General features: G+C 38.8%; 1 protein-coding gene across 1 annotated transcript in view; it reads right to left on the bottom strand.

Annotated features, from left to right (window-relative positions):
• The window catches only part of LOC134753544 (anoctamin-4), a 58,191-nt gene that overhangs the window by 19,465 nt on the left and 24,876 nt on the right, over positions 1-13,850 (bottom strand). Inside the window, exons 2-4 of the mRNA XM_063689454.1 lie at positions 9,201-9,405; positions 8,387-8,510; positions 6,423-6,579 (exon numbers count right to left, since the gene is read on the bottom strand). Coding sequence (XP_063545524.1) covers positions 6,423-6,579; positions 8,387-8,510; positions 9,201-9,399 — 480 coding nt within the window. The 5' untranslated portion in view covers positions 9,400-9,405. The remainder of the gene's footprint in view (positions 1-6,422; positions 6,580-8,386; positions 8,511-9,200; positions 9,406-13,850) is intronic.

The raw sequence follows: 13,850 nt of genomic DNA, 5'->3' as shown, positions 1-13,850 counted from the left end.
ACAATCACTCCTCTTCCTCTGCGATCCCACCTTGGCCGCCGAGGATAGGGAGAACGGCTTACTGCAATACCGACATTTCTCTTCCTCGACGGCCCACCTTCGGCGCATCACAATTAAGCGGGCTAAACCAGCCCACTTGGAGCGTCCTCCTCGGGCCAGCCCGCGCCTCAAACAGGCCGGCCCTGGTTGCCTCTTCGCTTCACCGTGGGTAAGTCACGGTTACTAAGCCCCTCCACCACGACAAGGTGAGCAACCCGCGGGGGGAGGGGGCAGCACCAGCTTTAACCTTTCGTATGCTTAGGAGCAGATCTGCTCCATATATATTTAACTTAAACATGAAGTTGTCACGATTGCTTTTCATATGGCAATTTTTTGACATGCGCATACGAAAGGTTAAAGTAGTGTCAACGTCAAGTTTGTGTTTTCGATTTAGGCCACAAGATGGCAGATTGTAAGGTACTTGTCTAAGTACTTGTCGTTCACTTGAAGAGTAATGAGGGCTACCGCGTTTAATTTCGCCGCTAGGGGCGCTAGTGTAGATGGAGGTCTTTCTAAATGTCAAATGCAAGTTTTGGGGGTTTCAAGCTTTTTTATCGGGAATTTTCACTCCTTATTCATAATTTGTGGTAAATCTTTGTTCATCTTTGATTGATCATGGTAAACAATAGATATTATAGCTCAATAAATGTTAGTGGTTGAAAACAAGTGCAAACTAAAATATATGCAAAATTAAACATGTTGAAAAAATGTCACATTTAGACGTTAAAATACTTTTGTGTATATATTAGAACGTATTGATTTTATAAAAATAAGCATAGAAGAATTTGAGATATGTTTTTCTGGACCTACATCTACAGTAGCGCCACCTGGTGAGCACAAAAACGGTAGCCCTCATTACATTAGACTGGCACATTCTTAATTTAAATTTAAAATCTTATCTGTCAAGGCAAGGACAAGTATTGATTTAAACTAACACGATTTTCACTCATAATTCCACTAAAAAAACTACATACATCCTACCGACTGCGCCATATAATAATATTATAATTTTTAAATAAAACTACAGTTACGTTAGCATGACGACATCTTTATTTTAAGTAAGTGACCACAGATAAAGCAACCACAGATACTATAATCTATTGCAAAATTAAAATTCGTTCTAAAACAAGATGTATTTAAGGATCGCAGCATGGAGACTATATAAAGGAGCCAAATCTCTATGTATGAAAAGTGTCCATCAAAAAACAGTAATTAGGCGGCGCCACCATACACCGAAATACTACCAAAAACAACCTACGTAATTTGGTCGGGTTATTTGTTGCCTTATATGGTTAATGTTATATTCATGTCCCAGAGCCTAACTAGCGCCACCGGAGAGATTAGGAACTATTATTTAAAGCTGAAAGCGGTCACTTTTGCAACATTTCTGCCATAAGAGATTGGCATCCTTTCTATACCATCCATAGATCGCAGAACGATATTTTGACATATGCCAACTAAAGTTTGACTAGAATCGGATCAAGCTTAACTCAGCATGCCATGTGTAATGACAAAGTGTGACAATGTCATCATTAATGTCATATGAAAATATGCCGTCTATAATTACACTCCTTCACTTTGTTTTATTCAAGTCTATACAAAGATATATTGGACGGACGCTAACGCATAAAGAGCTTCCACTTAAACAATACGATGAAACGTCGTATTTAAAGGTAAATTAAATTGATGACAGGGTATTTCCTTTCCAATTAATTATACTAAGTGACGATGGAGAAGTCATTTAAATAGTGTTGTTTACACATACGAACACATTAAATGCTACTTTGATAATTACATAATAGTCACCTAGTACTATTATATATTCTGTGACCTACCTGTAATGAATTAAAATAGTTATTGGTTTTACAAGGGGGCAAAGTTGTTGTTTAACCCCTCGTGCTAATTAATATTGATACCCAAGCCGATCCGAAATTGAACCGCGAGCGTAGAGAATGGTTCGAAAATGAAATCTTGAACGTTGCGAGGGTTTCAAGGCACGAGGGTTAAACAAAGTTTGCCACCGAGTGAAAAACAAAATTTTACAATGCATGTGCTCGAAAAGTGCGTTTCCTACGGAGCCATATCATGCAAAAAGTACTACTTTTCCGCACTAGTGCTTTTTGTTTTCAATTTTTTTTACAGTACATATGGTGCTACTTTCTCGCACTAGTGCGGAAAAGAGCACTTTTCCGCACTAGTGCTTTTTGTTTTCAATTTTTTAATAATTAAACTTATTTGCCATGATATGTTTTTTTATTTACTCGCACAATGCATAGTAAAACATTGTATGATACACGTGCGTAAAGATGATTTCCGCACTTGTTGCATAAATAGCTATTTCACCACACCAACGCAAGGATAATAATAACTGTAAAATACAAACAAAATCAAACCAATCAAATCCAAACGAACGTTACATATTTATCATTCCAAACCATCATTTAAAAGTCAATTCCAACAGCCAACAAAAGGAAACAACTCAAAATATATAATATATAAATACTTAAATACATAGAAAACACCATGACTCAGGAACCTCACAACCTTTATCTGTGCTCATCACACAAATAAATGCCCTTACCGGGATTCGAACCCAGGACCATCGGCTTCACAGGCATGGTCACCACCCACTATGCCAGACCGGTCGTCATCGTCAATATTAATTATAATATTTCATATTGAAATAAAAATTGAAAAATTCATTGCCTCGGGCGAGACTCAGTACTTACCACAAACAATTATAGTACTTTAGTAATAACAAAGATAGATATAACTCCGTTATAGATGGATACAGTCTAAGGAGACTGCAGTCTTTAGTAATAACAAAGATAGATATAACTCCGTTATAGATGGATACAGTCTAAGGAGACTGCAGTCTTTAGTAATAACAAAGATAGATATAACTCCGTTATAAATGGATACAGTCTAAGGAGACTGCAGTCTTTAGTAATATCAAAGATAGATATAACTCCGTTATAGATGGATACATTCTAAGGAGACTGCAGTCTTTAGTAATAACAAAGATAGATATAACTCCGTTATAGATGGATACATTCTAAGGAGACTGCAGTCTTTAGTAATAACAAAGATAGATATAACTCCGTTATAGATGGATACAGTCTAAGGAGACTGCAGTCTTTAGTAATAACAAAGATAGATATAACTCCGTTATAGATGGATACAGTCTAAGGAGACTGCAGTCTTTAGTAATAACAAAGATAGATATAACTCCGTTATAGATGGATACAGTCTAAGGAGACTGCAGTCTTTAGTAATAACAAAGATAGATATAACTCCGTTATAGATGGATACATTCTAAGGAGACTGCAGTCTTTAGTAATAACAAAGATAGTTATAACTCCGTTATAGATGGATACAGTCTAAGGAAAAAACGTGCCTCGAAAATCACGAAAATTTGATTCTCGATCAGATGTCGCTATTACCTTTGGCCTACTCTCGTATAGAGGGCGTTGACGGTTTCGTTTGTTATTTAACAATTTTAACGCATATCAGTGAAAGAACATGGGTCAAAATAATAAAAATTATTAATGCAAATAAAAAAAATCATTTATCCATATTTAAATACATTTTATCGTACTTTTATAAATCTTAATTTTTAGTTTTAAAGTGTGTCGATAGATTGCAGTGAATTTACTGTGGTTACAAAATTTACTATGACAGTACCGCTCTATAATATTATATCCTCTTTGGTAATAATAAGCTCCATTTAAAAAGATTGAAAACATCAAAGAAAATAAAGAATATAAATCCATAAATAAGCAAATGCCCACTAGAATGTTCCTTTATTAAACTCAACATGCAAAATTCCGCCTTATGACTTTAGGATAGAATTGAAAATCGCATGTTTGTTGAACCTTTGACGGCTTTAGAAAACTGTCCACACAAGACACCCACGTAACAGATGTTACATTTCACGTCGACAATGTACCTATAATGTTCCGTTTTCTGGACAATGTAATGTTCCGTATATCCGTAAGATATATTAACAGTTCATATTCAATTTTGTTTCATATTCTCCATTCTGCCACCGTGGGACTAGACGCGGACTTGCGTTTCACCCTTACGTCGTTACTCTGCCACTGATTCGTACTGATTCGGAGTGGAATTCACTTCCTGGCCCCGATTTCAGCACGGTGACAGGTGCGACAATTGTAAAATATCAATGTTGCTGACGTCACAGGCATCCATGGGCTACGGTTACCGCTTACGCTTACCATCGGGCGGGCTGTATTCCTGTTTGCCACCATCACTGTAATATTTAAAAAAACTATTATATCGGCAAAAAACAGGTACGTTTATGACGATGATGATGACAATTGTCACAAGATTTATAAGAATTTTCGGTAATTCTTGACAGGTAAGGTTCTGGGTCGGAATTTTGCGACAATGGTCGTGTTTCTTGTGACAATTGTCATTAGTATCGCAAAATAAGTACTTATTTATTGGCGATATAATGGAGTTTTTTTATTTATTAAAATGTTGGTGGCCCGTTCGATGGTAAGCGGTTACCGTAGCCTATGGAGGCATGTGACGTCAGTAATAGTGATTTCGACAATTGTCGCACCTGTCACCGTGGTGAAATTGGGGCCTGCAAATCTTTTCCCAGTCCACTAAAACTTGGATCTTTTTAAATCGAGAGTGAATATACATCTTTTAGGTAAGCATGTTCCACCCTAGACTGCATCGGCTCTTACCATCAGGTGAGATTGCGGTCAAATGCTTGCCTTTTTGTAATAATAAAAAATTTAAAAAGATTTTCTTCCGGTCACCGCACACTAGCGTCTTTGGAGCGTTGGCGTCTAGTCAGCGCTATGGAAAATGGCGTTGCCGCGCAGTGATGCGCAGTCGGCCTTTCCATAGTGTGACGATTTTCGTCCATCTGCAGTCTTTAAGTCGTGCCTCGTGCCACATGCCTATCTATCTGCTTTTAACCCTTCGTCTGTGGCGGTGGAGCGAAATTCCATAACATTCAAAGGGTTAATCGCTGTTCTCATCTTCGTGTGTCGTATCTTTTGTTTTTTTTTTAAGTTTAACAGGCTACGTTCCATACCTCTTTGGCACGTAATAGGGCAGTTGACAATTTTTTTATGGTATCAGTCGATCAGGTTTGTTTTGAGGATCAAATGTCTCTATGGGACCCATTGTCTTAAAGCAATACAAAAGTCACAAATAATGGTCAAAGTCTGGCGCCCGCACTTTACTGAGCAAATGCTCTAACAAACACATCGTGACGTCAGGACGTCACTGTGTCACTTTGCTTAGAAGCCGCTTTGCTTAGAAACCGTTTCGATGTATAGAAAACAAGGAAATTGCGATTTTGTCGGTGAAATGTTGCGTTTATGTATATTGTTGCCATACAATATTTTTTTTAAATAAAATGTAAGGAAAGGAATCGAATGGTACCGTAAGTTTTTTCCTATTTGGCCAAAGGGTAAAAACGGGACCCTATTATTAAGACTCCGCTGTCCGTTTGTCCGTCTGTACTTCTGTCTGTCTGTCACCAGGCTCTATCTCATGAACCGTGATAGCTAGATAGTTGAAATTTTCACAGATGATGTATTTCTGTTGCCGCTATAACAACAAATATTAAAAAGTACGGCACCCTCGGTGCGCGAGTCCGACTCGCATTTGACCGGTTTTTTTTATTCCCATATATTTTTAAGTTTTCAATTTATTGTGATAAATTGCTCATTTTCTATCTATTTAACTAGATTTAGTTAAAAACTTCAACATGTGTCAACTACCCTATTATTAAATTCTGGATGTTTCTTATCTTCTCAAAAATAGCCTAAACAAAAAACTTGAAAGAACCAATAAAGCGCAGTATGCTCCGTTTCTCGGCCTTGGCCACAAAACACTTGTGCTTTCCCACGGAACCGCGCAGGTGACGGCTAGCTAATCATTATGCACGGAATGACAGATTGACAGTTCATAACAGTCAATTAACGAGAAGCTTGGTGACAAGGTTTAATTCCTCTATTTAGGTCGAATGCATTTGGAGGGTACACGAAAGAACATGTCTAGTCACTTTTTTCGATAAATGAGATTTCAATCTTAAAATGCAGAGCTTTTAATGAACTCATGCAGACTGCACAATTTCCATACAAATTGCAGTTGGGCTGCAGTCCGTCTGTAACGGCCGTAAGCGAGTAGCCAGTGGACTTCCGAGCCCGATTTAAAAACTACAAATTAAAATCTTATAAAATAAGTTCTGGCGGCTGGTGGTGATAAAGATATCCTTGATATTAGGCTCTAGAGAGGTATTAAAGGGTTCTAATATAACGTGAGGGTTCACTTTGAATTCACGGACTGTCAAACTTTGTAAACGGATATTTTTAAAATCTACTTTTTAATAGTCCTACCTTATTGGCAGGGCTTTCCATGATGTCCGCCAGCGAAGTCCCAAAGGCGGAATCCGGAGCCAGTTGATCTGCTGATTTCCATGGCTCCTTGATGTGCATGGGCGTGCCTGGGAGAGCTGACCCTGGGTGCCTGAGGTTGGTCTGGTGGAAAATATAGCTAGATTATCTAAGGGTTATGCCATAATTTTTCAGCACCGGTATCATGGTCGCGTTTTTGTCACGTGTCATATCATGCGTCACTATCGCACTTACGTACTTGTTAGAGCGTGACAGTTATGGTGACAAATGATAGACAGCCGTCCATCTTAGGCCCGCATTTTATAAATATGCAATGCGCGTTAATAAAATATTTAACAGACTGTCTGATGAGCTTTAACAGCTACCACTCAATAAATTTAAAAACAAACTACTCTTTCTTTGTAGGTACAGGACTAACCTCGAAATCTCTGGAACAGTCCTGAAATTTGGTCTGTATGGTAACAAGGGCTGATACAAGGTCTCTTTTTCATATCCACGCTATTTGACATTTGGGGACCTCGAGGAACCGCCGCCATCTTGGAAAATGTGTACCATATTGGAATAATTTGTATTTTACTCGGAATCTCAGTTCTCTATGACAATATGATATAAGGCAACATTAAAGCCGATTAAATTCTACACAAAAAAGGCTTAGACACTTTTGGAAAAATACATGTTCTTAGAGAAAATACTTGCTGAATCTAGTTTCGCAAGCGTTACTATAGTCTGAATGAATTTTTAGATAATTTACTGTCACTTCATAATTTGTTTACTAACAGTCTACGTTAACGACTTAATGACTTTATAACTAGTTTAATAATGCATGTTCTGTTTAAAATAATAATGTCAATTAAATTTAAATTTAGTATAATTTTAATTGCATGGCTTTTTAAAGACTAAATGTGTACGGCTCTATAAATAATAATGTAACACCATTGTATACTACATTTAATGGCAAATACATATTTCTATTTCTAGAAATCTATATTTTATATTTTGATATCTACAATTCTTATAAACTATGTACACAACTTCGTGTAACTTTTGTGTAACTTTGAGGGCTTCGTCACTTTTTTTTTAATATGACATCTATTTAAGTTTATGTACCTGATATACATTATTGAACTGTCAGAGCTGTCTGTAATTAGGATTACATTATTACTCGTACTCGGTGAGCATGATAGTTTAGTTTCTAAGTACATATTAAGTTCAATGTTTTTTTACGCCGATTGGTAAAATATAGTGAAACTGTACATAAACTGACCACCACTGTAATTCTACCTATATTTACAAATAAAACGCTTACTTAATTATTTCTAAATAATTTCATAATTATTCAAATTATGAGGCTGTCGTCACATTTTATGTTAGTATTCTTACGTCATTGATGAGTGGCAACTAGAGTTAGACCATGAAAAGCCTGCAACGATTTTGAATGCACAGGCAGTGCAAGTGGACTGTTCGTACATGAATCGGTGCTGCACAGTCTCAAGTGGAGGTGTTCAGCGGTGATCCATGAATGGACAATAATGTAATAATGTAATCTAATTTAATTTTCAATTCAATTTAATTTTTATTTTATTATTTATTTTTATTTTATTTTATTATAAACCTACTAACCTTAGTTATAAGTAAAACATAAAATATGTAACTAACAATATGTGGATCTTGGTTATCTAAATAAAGAACTTTTATTATTATTATTATAAATAACACTTGTACTGCGTGAGCTATCAAAATCGTTTTTTGGTCTAACTGTAGTAAATACCGAAGGATACAATGTGGGATATCTAGTCCCCAAAAAACGGGCATTTAAAGTCAAGCTTAAGATTCCAGGAAAACATTGAATGTGGACGGGGCAAAAATAGTCTTTCGTTTTCGTTGTGGGTAATAATCGGCTTGAAGGGATCTTTGAAGAGACAGTACAGAACAATGATGATGATGACGGTACCTGGTCTTCCATACCATCGGAACTGAGTTCCGTCCTAGTGGTGGAAGTGGAACTAGCCAGGTCGTTCCATGCGTTGAGGCTGGTCACGTTAGCTGTGGGTGGCTCTGAGGCGGTGCCATCTGTAACAAAAAAGAAAAAGGAAACGTATAGTATATATATATATACTATACGTTATATATACATATTATACGTATATATATATATATTATAGTACCTCTTCTTTAAATCCTATACAATTGGAACAGTCGCTTTTGCTTTTTCGTTCAATTTTCCAACAACGCAAAATCAACTCTATTTCCTACACTATAGGTTCAAATTACGTGGCAAATTTTGGATTTTTCATATCTGAAATTTCAACAGAAATTCTGACAGAATGGTCCTTATTACACATAAAGCATAAGGACCCGTGTCTCTGATGGAAAGTAACTTTGTAAGCTCTGACTAGTCAGCCTCTCGTTCTCGTAAGTACGTGACGCGATCTTTCGTCTCTCTCCCGAGCCCTTTTGTCTCCCTCCCGAACCTCGGCGCCCGCTCCAATAGGCTGTCGAAATTCTTGACTGTGAACTATAATATGTTTCAAACACTTACCCCCCCTAAACCCCTCCTTCCGCGCCCTCCCCCTATCGTCGCTATTCCTCCGCGATGACGTCTCGCTCTGACTAGTCAACCTCTCGCTCTAGTACGTGACGCGATCTTTTGTCTCTCTCCCGAGTCCTTTTGTCTCTCTCCCGAGCCGCGGCGCCCGCTCCAATAGGCTGTCGAGTTTCTTGACTGTCAACTATGATATGTTTCAAACCTCAAACACTTACCCCCCCTAAACCCCTCCTTCCGCGCCCTCCCCCCATCATCGCTATTCCTCCGCGATGACGTCTCGCTCTGACTAGTCAACCTCTCGCTCTCGTACGTGACGCGATCTTTTGCCTCTCTCCCGAGCCGCGGCGCCCGCTCCAATAGGCTGGCGAGCTTCTTGACAGTGAACTCTGGTTCGATGTCGCGCCCATTTTCCATGGTTTTCTGGAACAAAAATGGTTTAGTGAGTTTTAGGGCCTATTTCTTATTGGAATGTCTTTCCCATCCAAATGGTGTTCCGGATATTTGGGAGGCGTGTGCGGAGCCGTAGCCAACAAGTAGAGGCCCTTTGGACACTAATGAAATGTAAGCACTCGGGTATGTGGGGTTACTTCCCAACAGCTCGCCACATGCTGCCCTGCGTTATTATTGGAATTATTATAACTGCCGACTGTATTACTGTCGAAAATGTTAAAATCGATGTTGCTGCTCGGATTTCCGACATTTGTGGCAGCAATGCAGTCGGCAGTCATGTCGCGCTGCAATACTGTTGCAGTATAGCTGGTGGTCTGTATCCGAACGGTAACGCTGCATCTTACGTAAGCGAACAACTCACGAACGCAAAGCGGCTCGGCGCGGCGCAGCGGGCCCACGGCGTTCGCGTTCGCAACGAGATCGCCCACGTAGGACACTTCAAAGGATTGATCCACCCCGCGCCGCATGTTGTTCGCCTACGTAGTACGATGCGTAAGTACTTTTTTTTTTTTTTAAACTTTATTGCACAAGAACAAGTACAAAAGGCGGACTTAATGCCTTGAGGTATTCTCTACCAGTCAACCACAACGCGTGACAGATGCTAACTCGCGCGACAGGATGTTACGCAGTCATGCTACCTGAAGTTTTGAGTTGTTTGTTACAATGTGTATTTGTGGTCAAAAGCGATGATTACCCCGTTTACACAGTTCATAGCAAATGGACTGTAATAGCTATCGAATAATCACAGGAAACCATTAATTTCTAGTCCCATTACGTTTAGCTATAGGGTTGCCGGTAACTAGTATTTTAATGATAGTGGCAAACAAAAGGATGACTCACGTTAGAACCGGCCGTGTCCGGGCCGGAGCTTGCGGCGCTTACTTTTCTATGACATGACAGGTGATCACGTGATGCTTTCCATAGAAAACGAAGCGCCGGAAGCTCCGGCCCGGACACGGCCCGGTCTAACGTAAGTCATCCTTAATTTAACCAAACAAGGATACGGGGCGCGTGATAAACAGTTACCTGCGGATATTTTAATTTGATACGAAAACACCCGACCCGCAAGAATGAGGGTAGACCGAGCGCTGTCTACACAACTTTGACACCTACCCGCTATCAGTCACCCGTGAACATGATGCATGTAACTGCGTCGAAATATCGGGAGCTCATAAATAATACAAAAGGTAATCACGGTCAACAAGTGTTAAGTTAACCTTGTTCAGATCATATTGCCAAACTTTTTAAACTTGCAGCCTGTGGATCAACTGCACGAAGAAAGCTTATAGTGCGCTGCGCGTCCTCTACAATAATGCGTTCAGGATGCTGATGGGGCTGCCGCGGTACTGCAGTGCTTCTGGGATGTTCGCGGAGGCACACACGGATGATTTCCATGCCATTATGTGCAAACGCGTCGCGTCCCTGATGCGCCGTGCGCGCGGCAGCACCAACGGGCTCCTGAGTGCGGTCGCAGGGGCATATGACAGCCCGATATTTGGCCACTGGGCGAAATCGCACGCGCCACGTGCAGATTTTAAAAAGTATTTTTTTAAAATATGTTTAGTTTAAGTTAGTTTTAAGTTTAACATTAATTTAATTTTTTAATTTTAATTTTAATAATATGTAATTCTATGGATGTAATTAATCCGAAATAAAAGCTTTTTAATTTAATTTTTTTTAATATCCCGGTCAATATAAGTCTAGTTGATACGAAAACTACAAGATAGCAAAAATGAGGCTTTTTAACTAAAAAATGGTTAAAAGCGTTACAAGATTAATTTTCTTCATTACGTTATGGCATAATAAGCTATCAATATCACACGGGAAAGAACATTAATGAATAATGAGCATAAAATATAAATACATTTTCGTGACGACTTCGCCATTTCGAAGTTGAAGCAATGTTACCGTTAGATGTCAAAATTCTATCGAATAGATCATACACGTCGATGATTAGAGTGGAGTTGTGTCGTTCCCGGGAACCCGCATTTTGTATGGTCAAATTTTCCGAGTGAGAAATTTCCCCATACAAAATGGGGAACGTTTTCGGGAACGGCACAACTCTAGTTTAGACGGACTGTTCCCAGTATCCTACAACAATACATAGAATAACACTGATTTAAACTTTCACGATTTTTACTCATTATTATTTACAACCTCGCGCGCCTAGAAGATGTTGATGTCAACTTTAGCCAGTCTTCTCCGAGACCACGGGGACAACGCCGTCCTCGAAACGTCGGAGGTGGGTTTAATACTTATTTTACGCGATTAAGTCCCGTCGTTGTAAATAATAATACATAGAATGTCCATTACACTGTAAATGTTTCTTGCCAACGTGTTTCCGCCTACGTACGGTGGCGTATTCATATTGATTTATCTGCCATTAAACAATGTAGCCTATTATGGACGCTTACAACTCCATGGGCGTGACATACGTGTTACCGACCCTTTAAAAACCTGTACTAGAATAAATAATAGTACTACCGTACAGAAAGGACACTTCCTAGTCTTCCTACTAAGCATGGAGACTATATAAAGGAGCCAAATCTCTATGTATGAAAAGTGTCCATCAAAACACAGTAATTAGGCGACGCCATCATACACCGAAATACTACCGAAAACAACCTACGTAATTTGGTCGGGTTATTTGTTGCCTTATATGGTTCATGTTATACTCATGTCCCAGAGCCTAACTAGCGCCACCGGAGAGATTAGGAACTATTATTTAAAGCTGAAAGCGGTCACTTTTGCAACAATTCTGCCATAAGAGATTGGCATCCTTTCTATACCATCCATACTACAAAGTTTGACAGTGATTCAGGGACTAATCATGCTGTCCCTTTCTAATGTATGGCACTATCGCTTTCGGCTATTTAGAGTTGTCAAAATTCAAGTCATTATCTTATCTGTGGTCGTGCACGCAAAGGGACGTCAAGTTGTGTCAACCCTAATAATTGATCGGAGCAATGCTGAGCCGAGCGAAGCCGAGTTTGCCCGAAGCGAGGAGTGTCCCACCACTGCTTACACTCCTATTTTAAGAACTCCACACACAGTCCCTCGAGTGTTCTACAACTATAGAATGTCCATTACATGGTAAAATGTCTGGCTACGTACGGTGGCTTATGCATATTAATTTGTCTGCCATTAAACAATGTAGCCTTACAACTCCATGGGAGTTACATACGTGTGGCGAACACTTTAAAATCCTGTACTTACACTCCTTTTTTAAGAATCCCATACACGGTCCCTCGAGAAAACCCACTCTCTCGATTGTTCTACAACTAACTATAGAATATTACACTTTAAACTCTCGCGTATTGAACACATATTTAATTATACGAACGGGTCTACCGCGATTTAATTTCATTGTTTTTACCTTAAATTCCGACGTTTCAGTTGAGTTGCACCAGCTGTGGTCACGGAAGCTTGACGATCCAGCAAAACTCAACTCAAACGTGGTGCAACTCAGCTGAAACGTCGGAATTAAAGGTAAAAACAATGAAATTAAATCGCGGTAGACCCGTTCGTATGATTAAATATGTGTTCAATACGCGAGAGTTTAAAGTGTAATATTCTATAGTTAGTTGTAGACCCGTTCGTATAATAACTATAGAATGTCCATTAAATGGTAAAATGTCTCATGCCCACGTGTTTCCGCATACGTACGGTGGCTTATGCATATTGATTTGTCTGCCATTAAATAATGTAGGTCATGCAACCTCAATACTGTTTAAATCGATTAAGTTACGCTTGACCGGTTCTTTCTATTGCTGTTATCAGCTTTTCTGTTGCATCTTAAGGAAAAAAAATCTAACAAAAAAGGATCCGCTTTCATGAAACGGTATTAATTATCTGATTATATGAAAATGCATAGAATCAAGTGTTACTTTGCGGAATTACCTAATAATTAAACAAAAATATTGCCCGATTTCAATTTTTTGTTATAAAACTCTCATCTGTTATTGTTGTTTTTTGTTTTGAACAATGAAAAGAAATCTAAGAGCTAATTGAATTGACTGTGACAATCATAGATATAGTATATACAAGTAGTTATAGACGCGCCACCGAGCGACCGGGGGTAAGAGAAAGAATATTCATATAAAATTTGGGCAGCATAGGATTTTTTCTCTTTCACTCTTATAAATTTCGGTATTTCAATTCAATTCAATTCAATCTTTATTTGCAACCAAGTAGATACAGTTTACACAAATACACATGCAACTTAATGCTAGGTAGGTACATACATAACTACTAGGACCCGGTAAGGGCTTAGCAAAGTAGGGTTTTAAAATATTCCTTATCTAGATTTCTTTGGCTTTCATTTATTCTTTCTTCTATTTCGCCATCGCCTCCTACCTATTCGTATGATGCTACCCGGTCGGTGATAAGGACAAAGCATAGCACTATTTTCTCTT

Source organism: Cydia strobilella, chromosome 27 (assembly GCF_947568885.1).
Source record: "Cydia strobilella chromosome 27, ilCydStro3.1, whole genome shotgun sequence".
Taxonomy (NCBI): Eukaryota; Metazoa; Arthropoda; class Insecta; order Lepidoptera; family Tortricidae; genus Cydia; species Cydia strobilella.
This window is presented reverse-complemented; position numbering and strand designations above follow the sequence as displayed.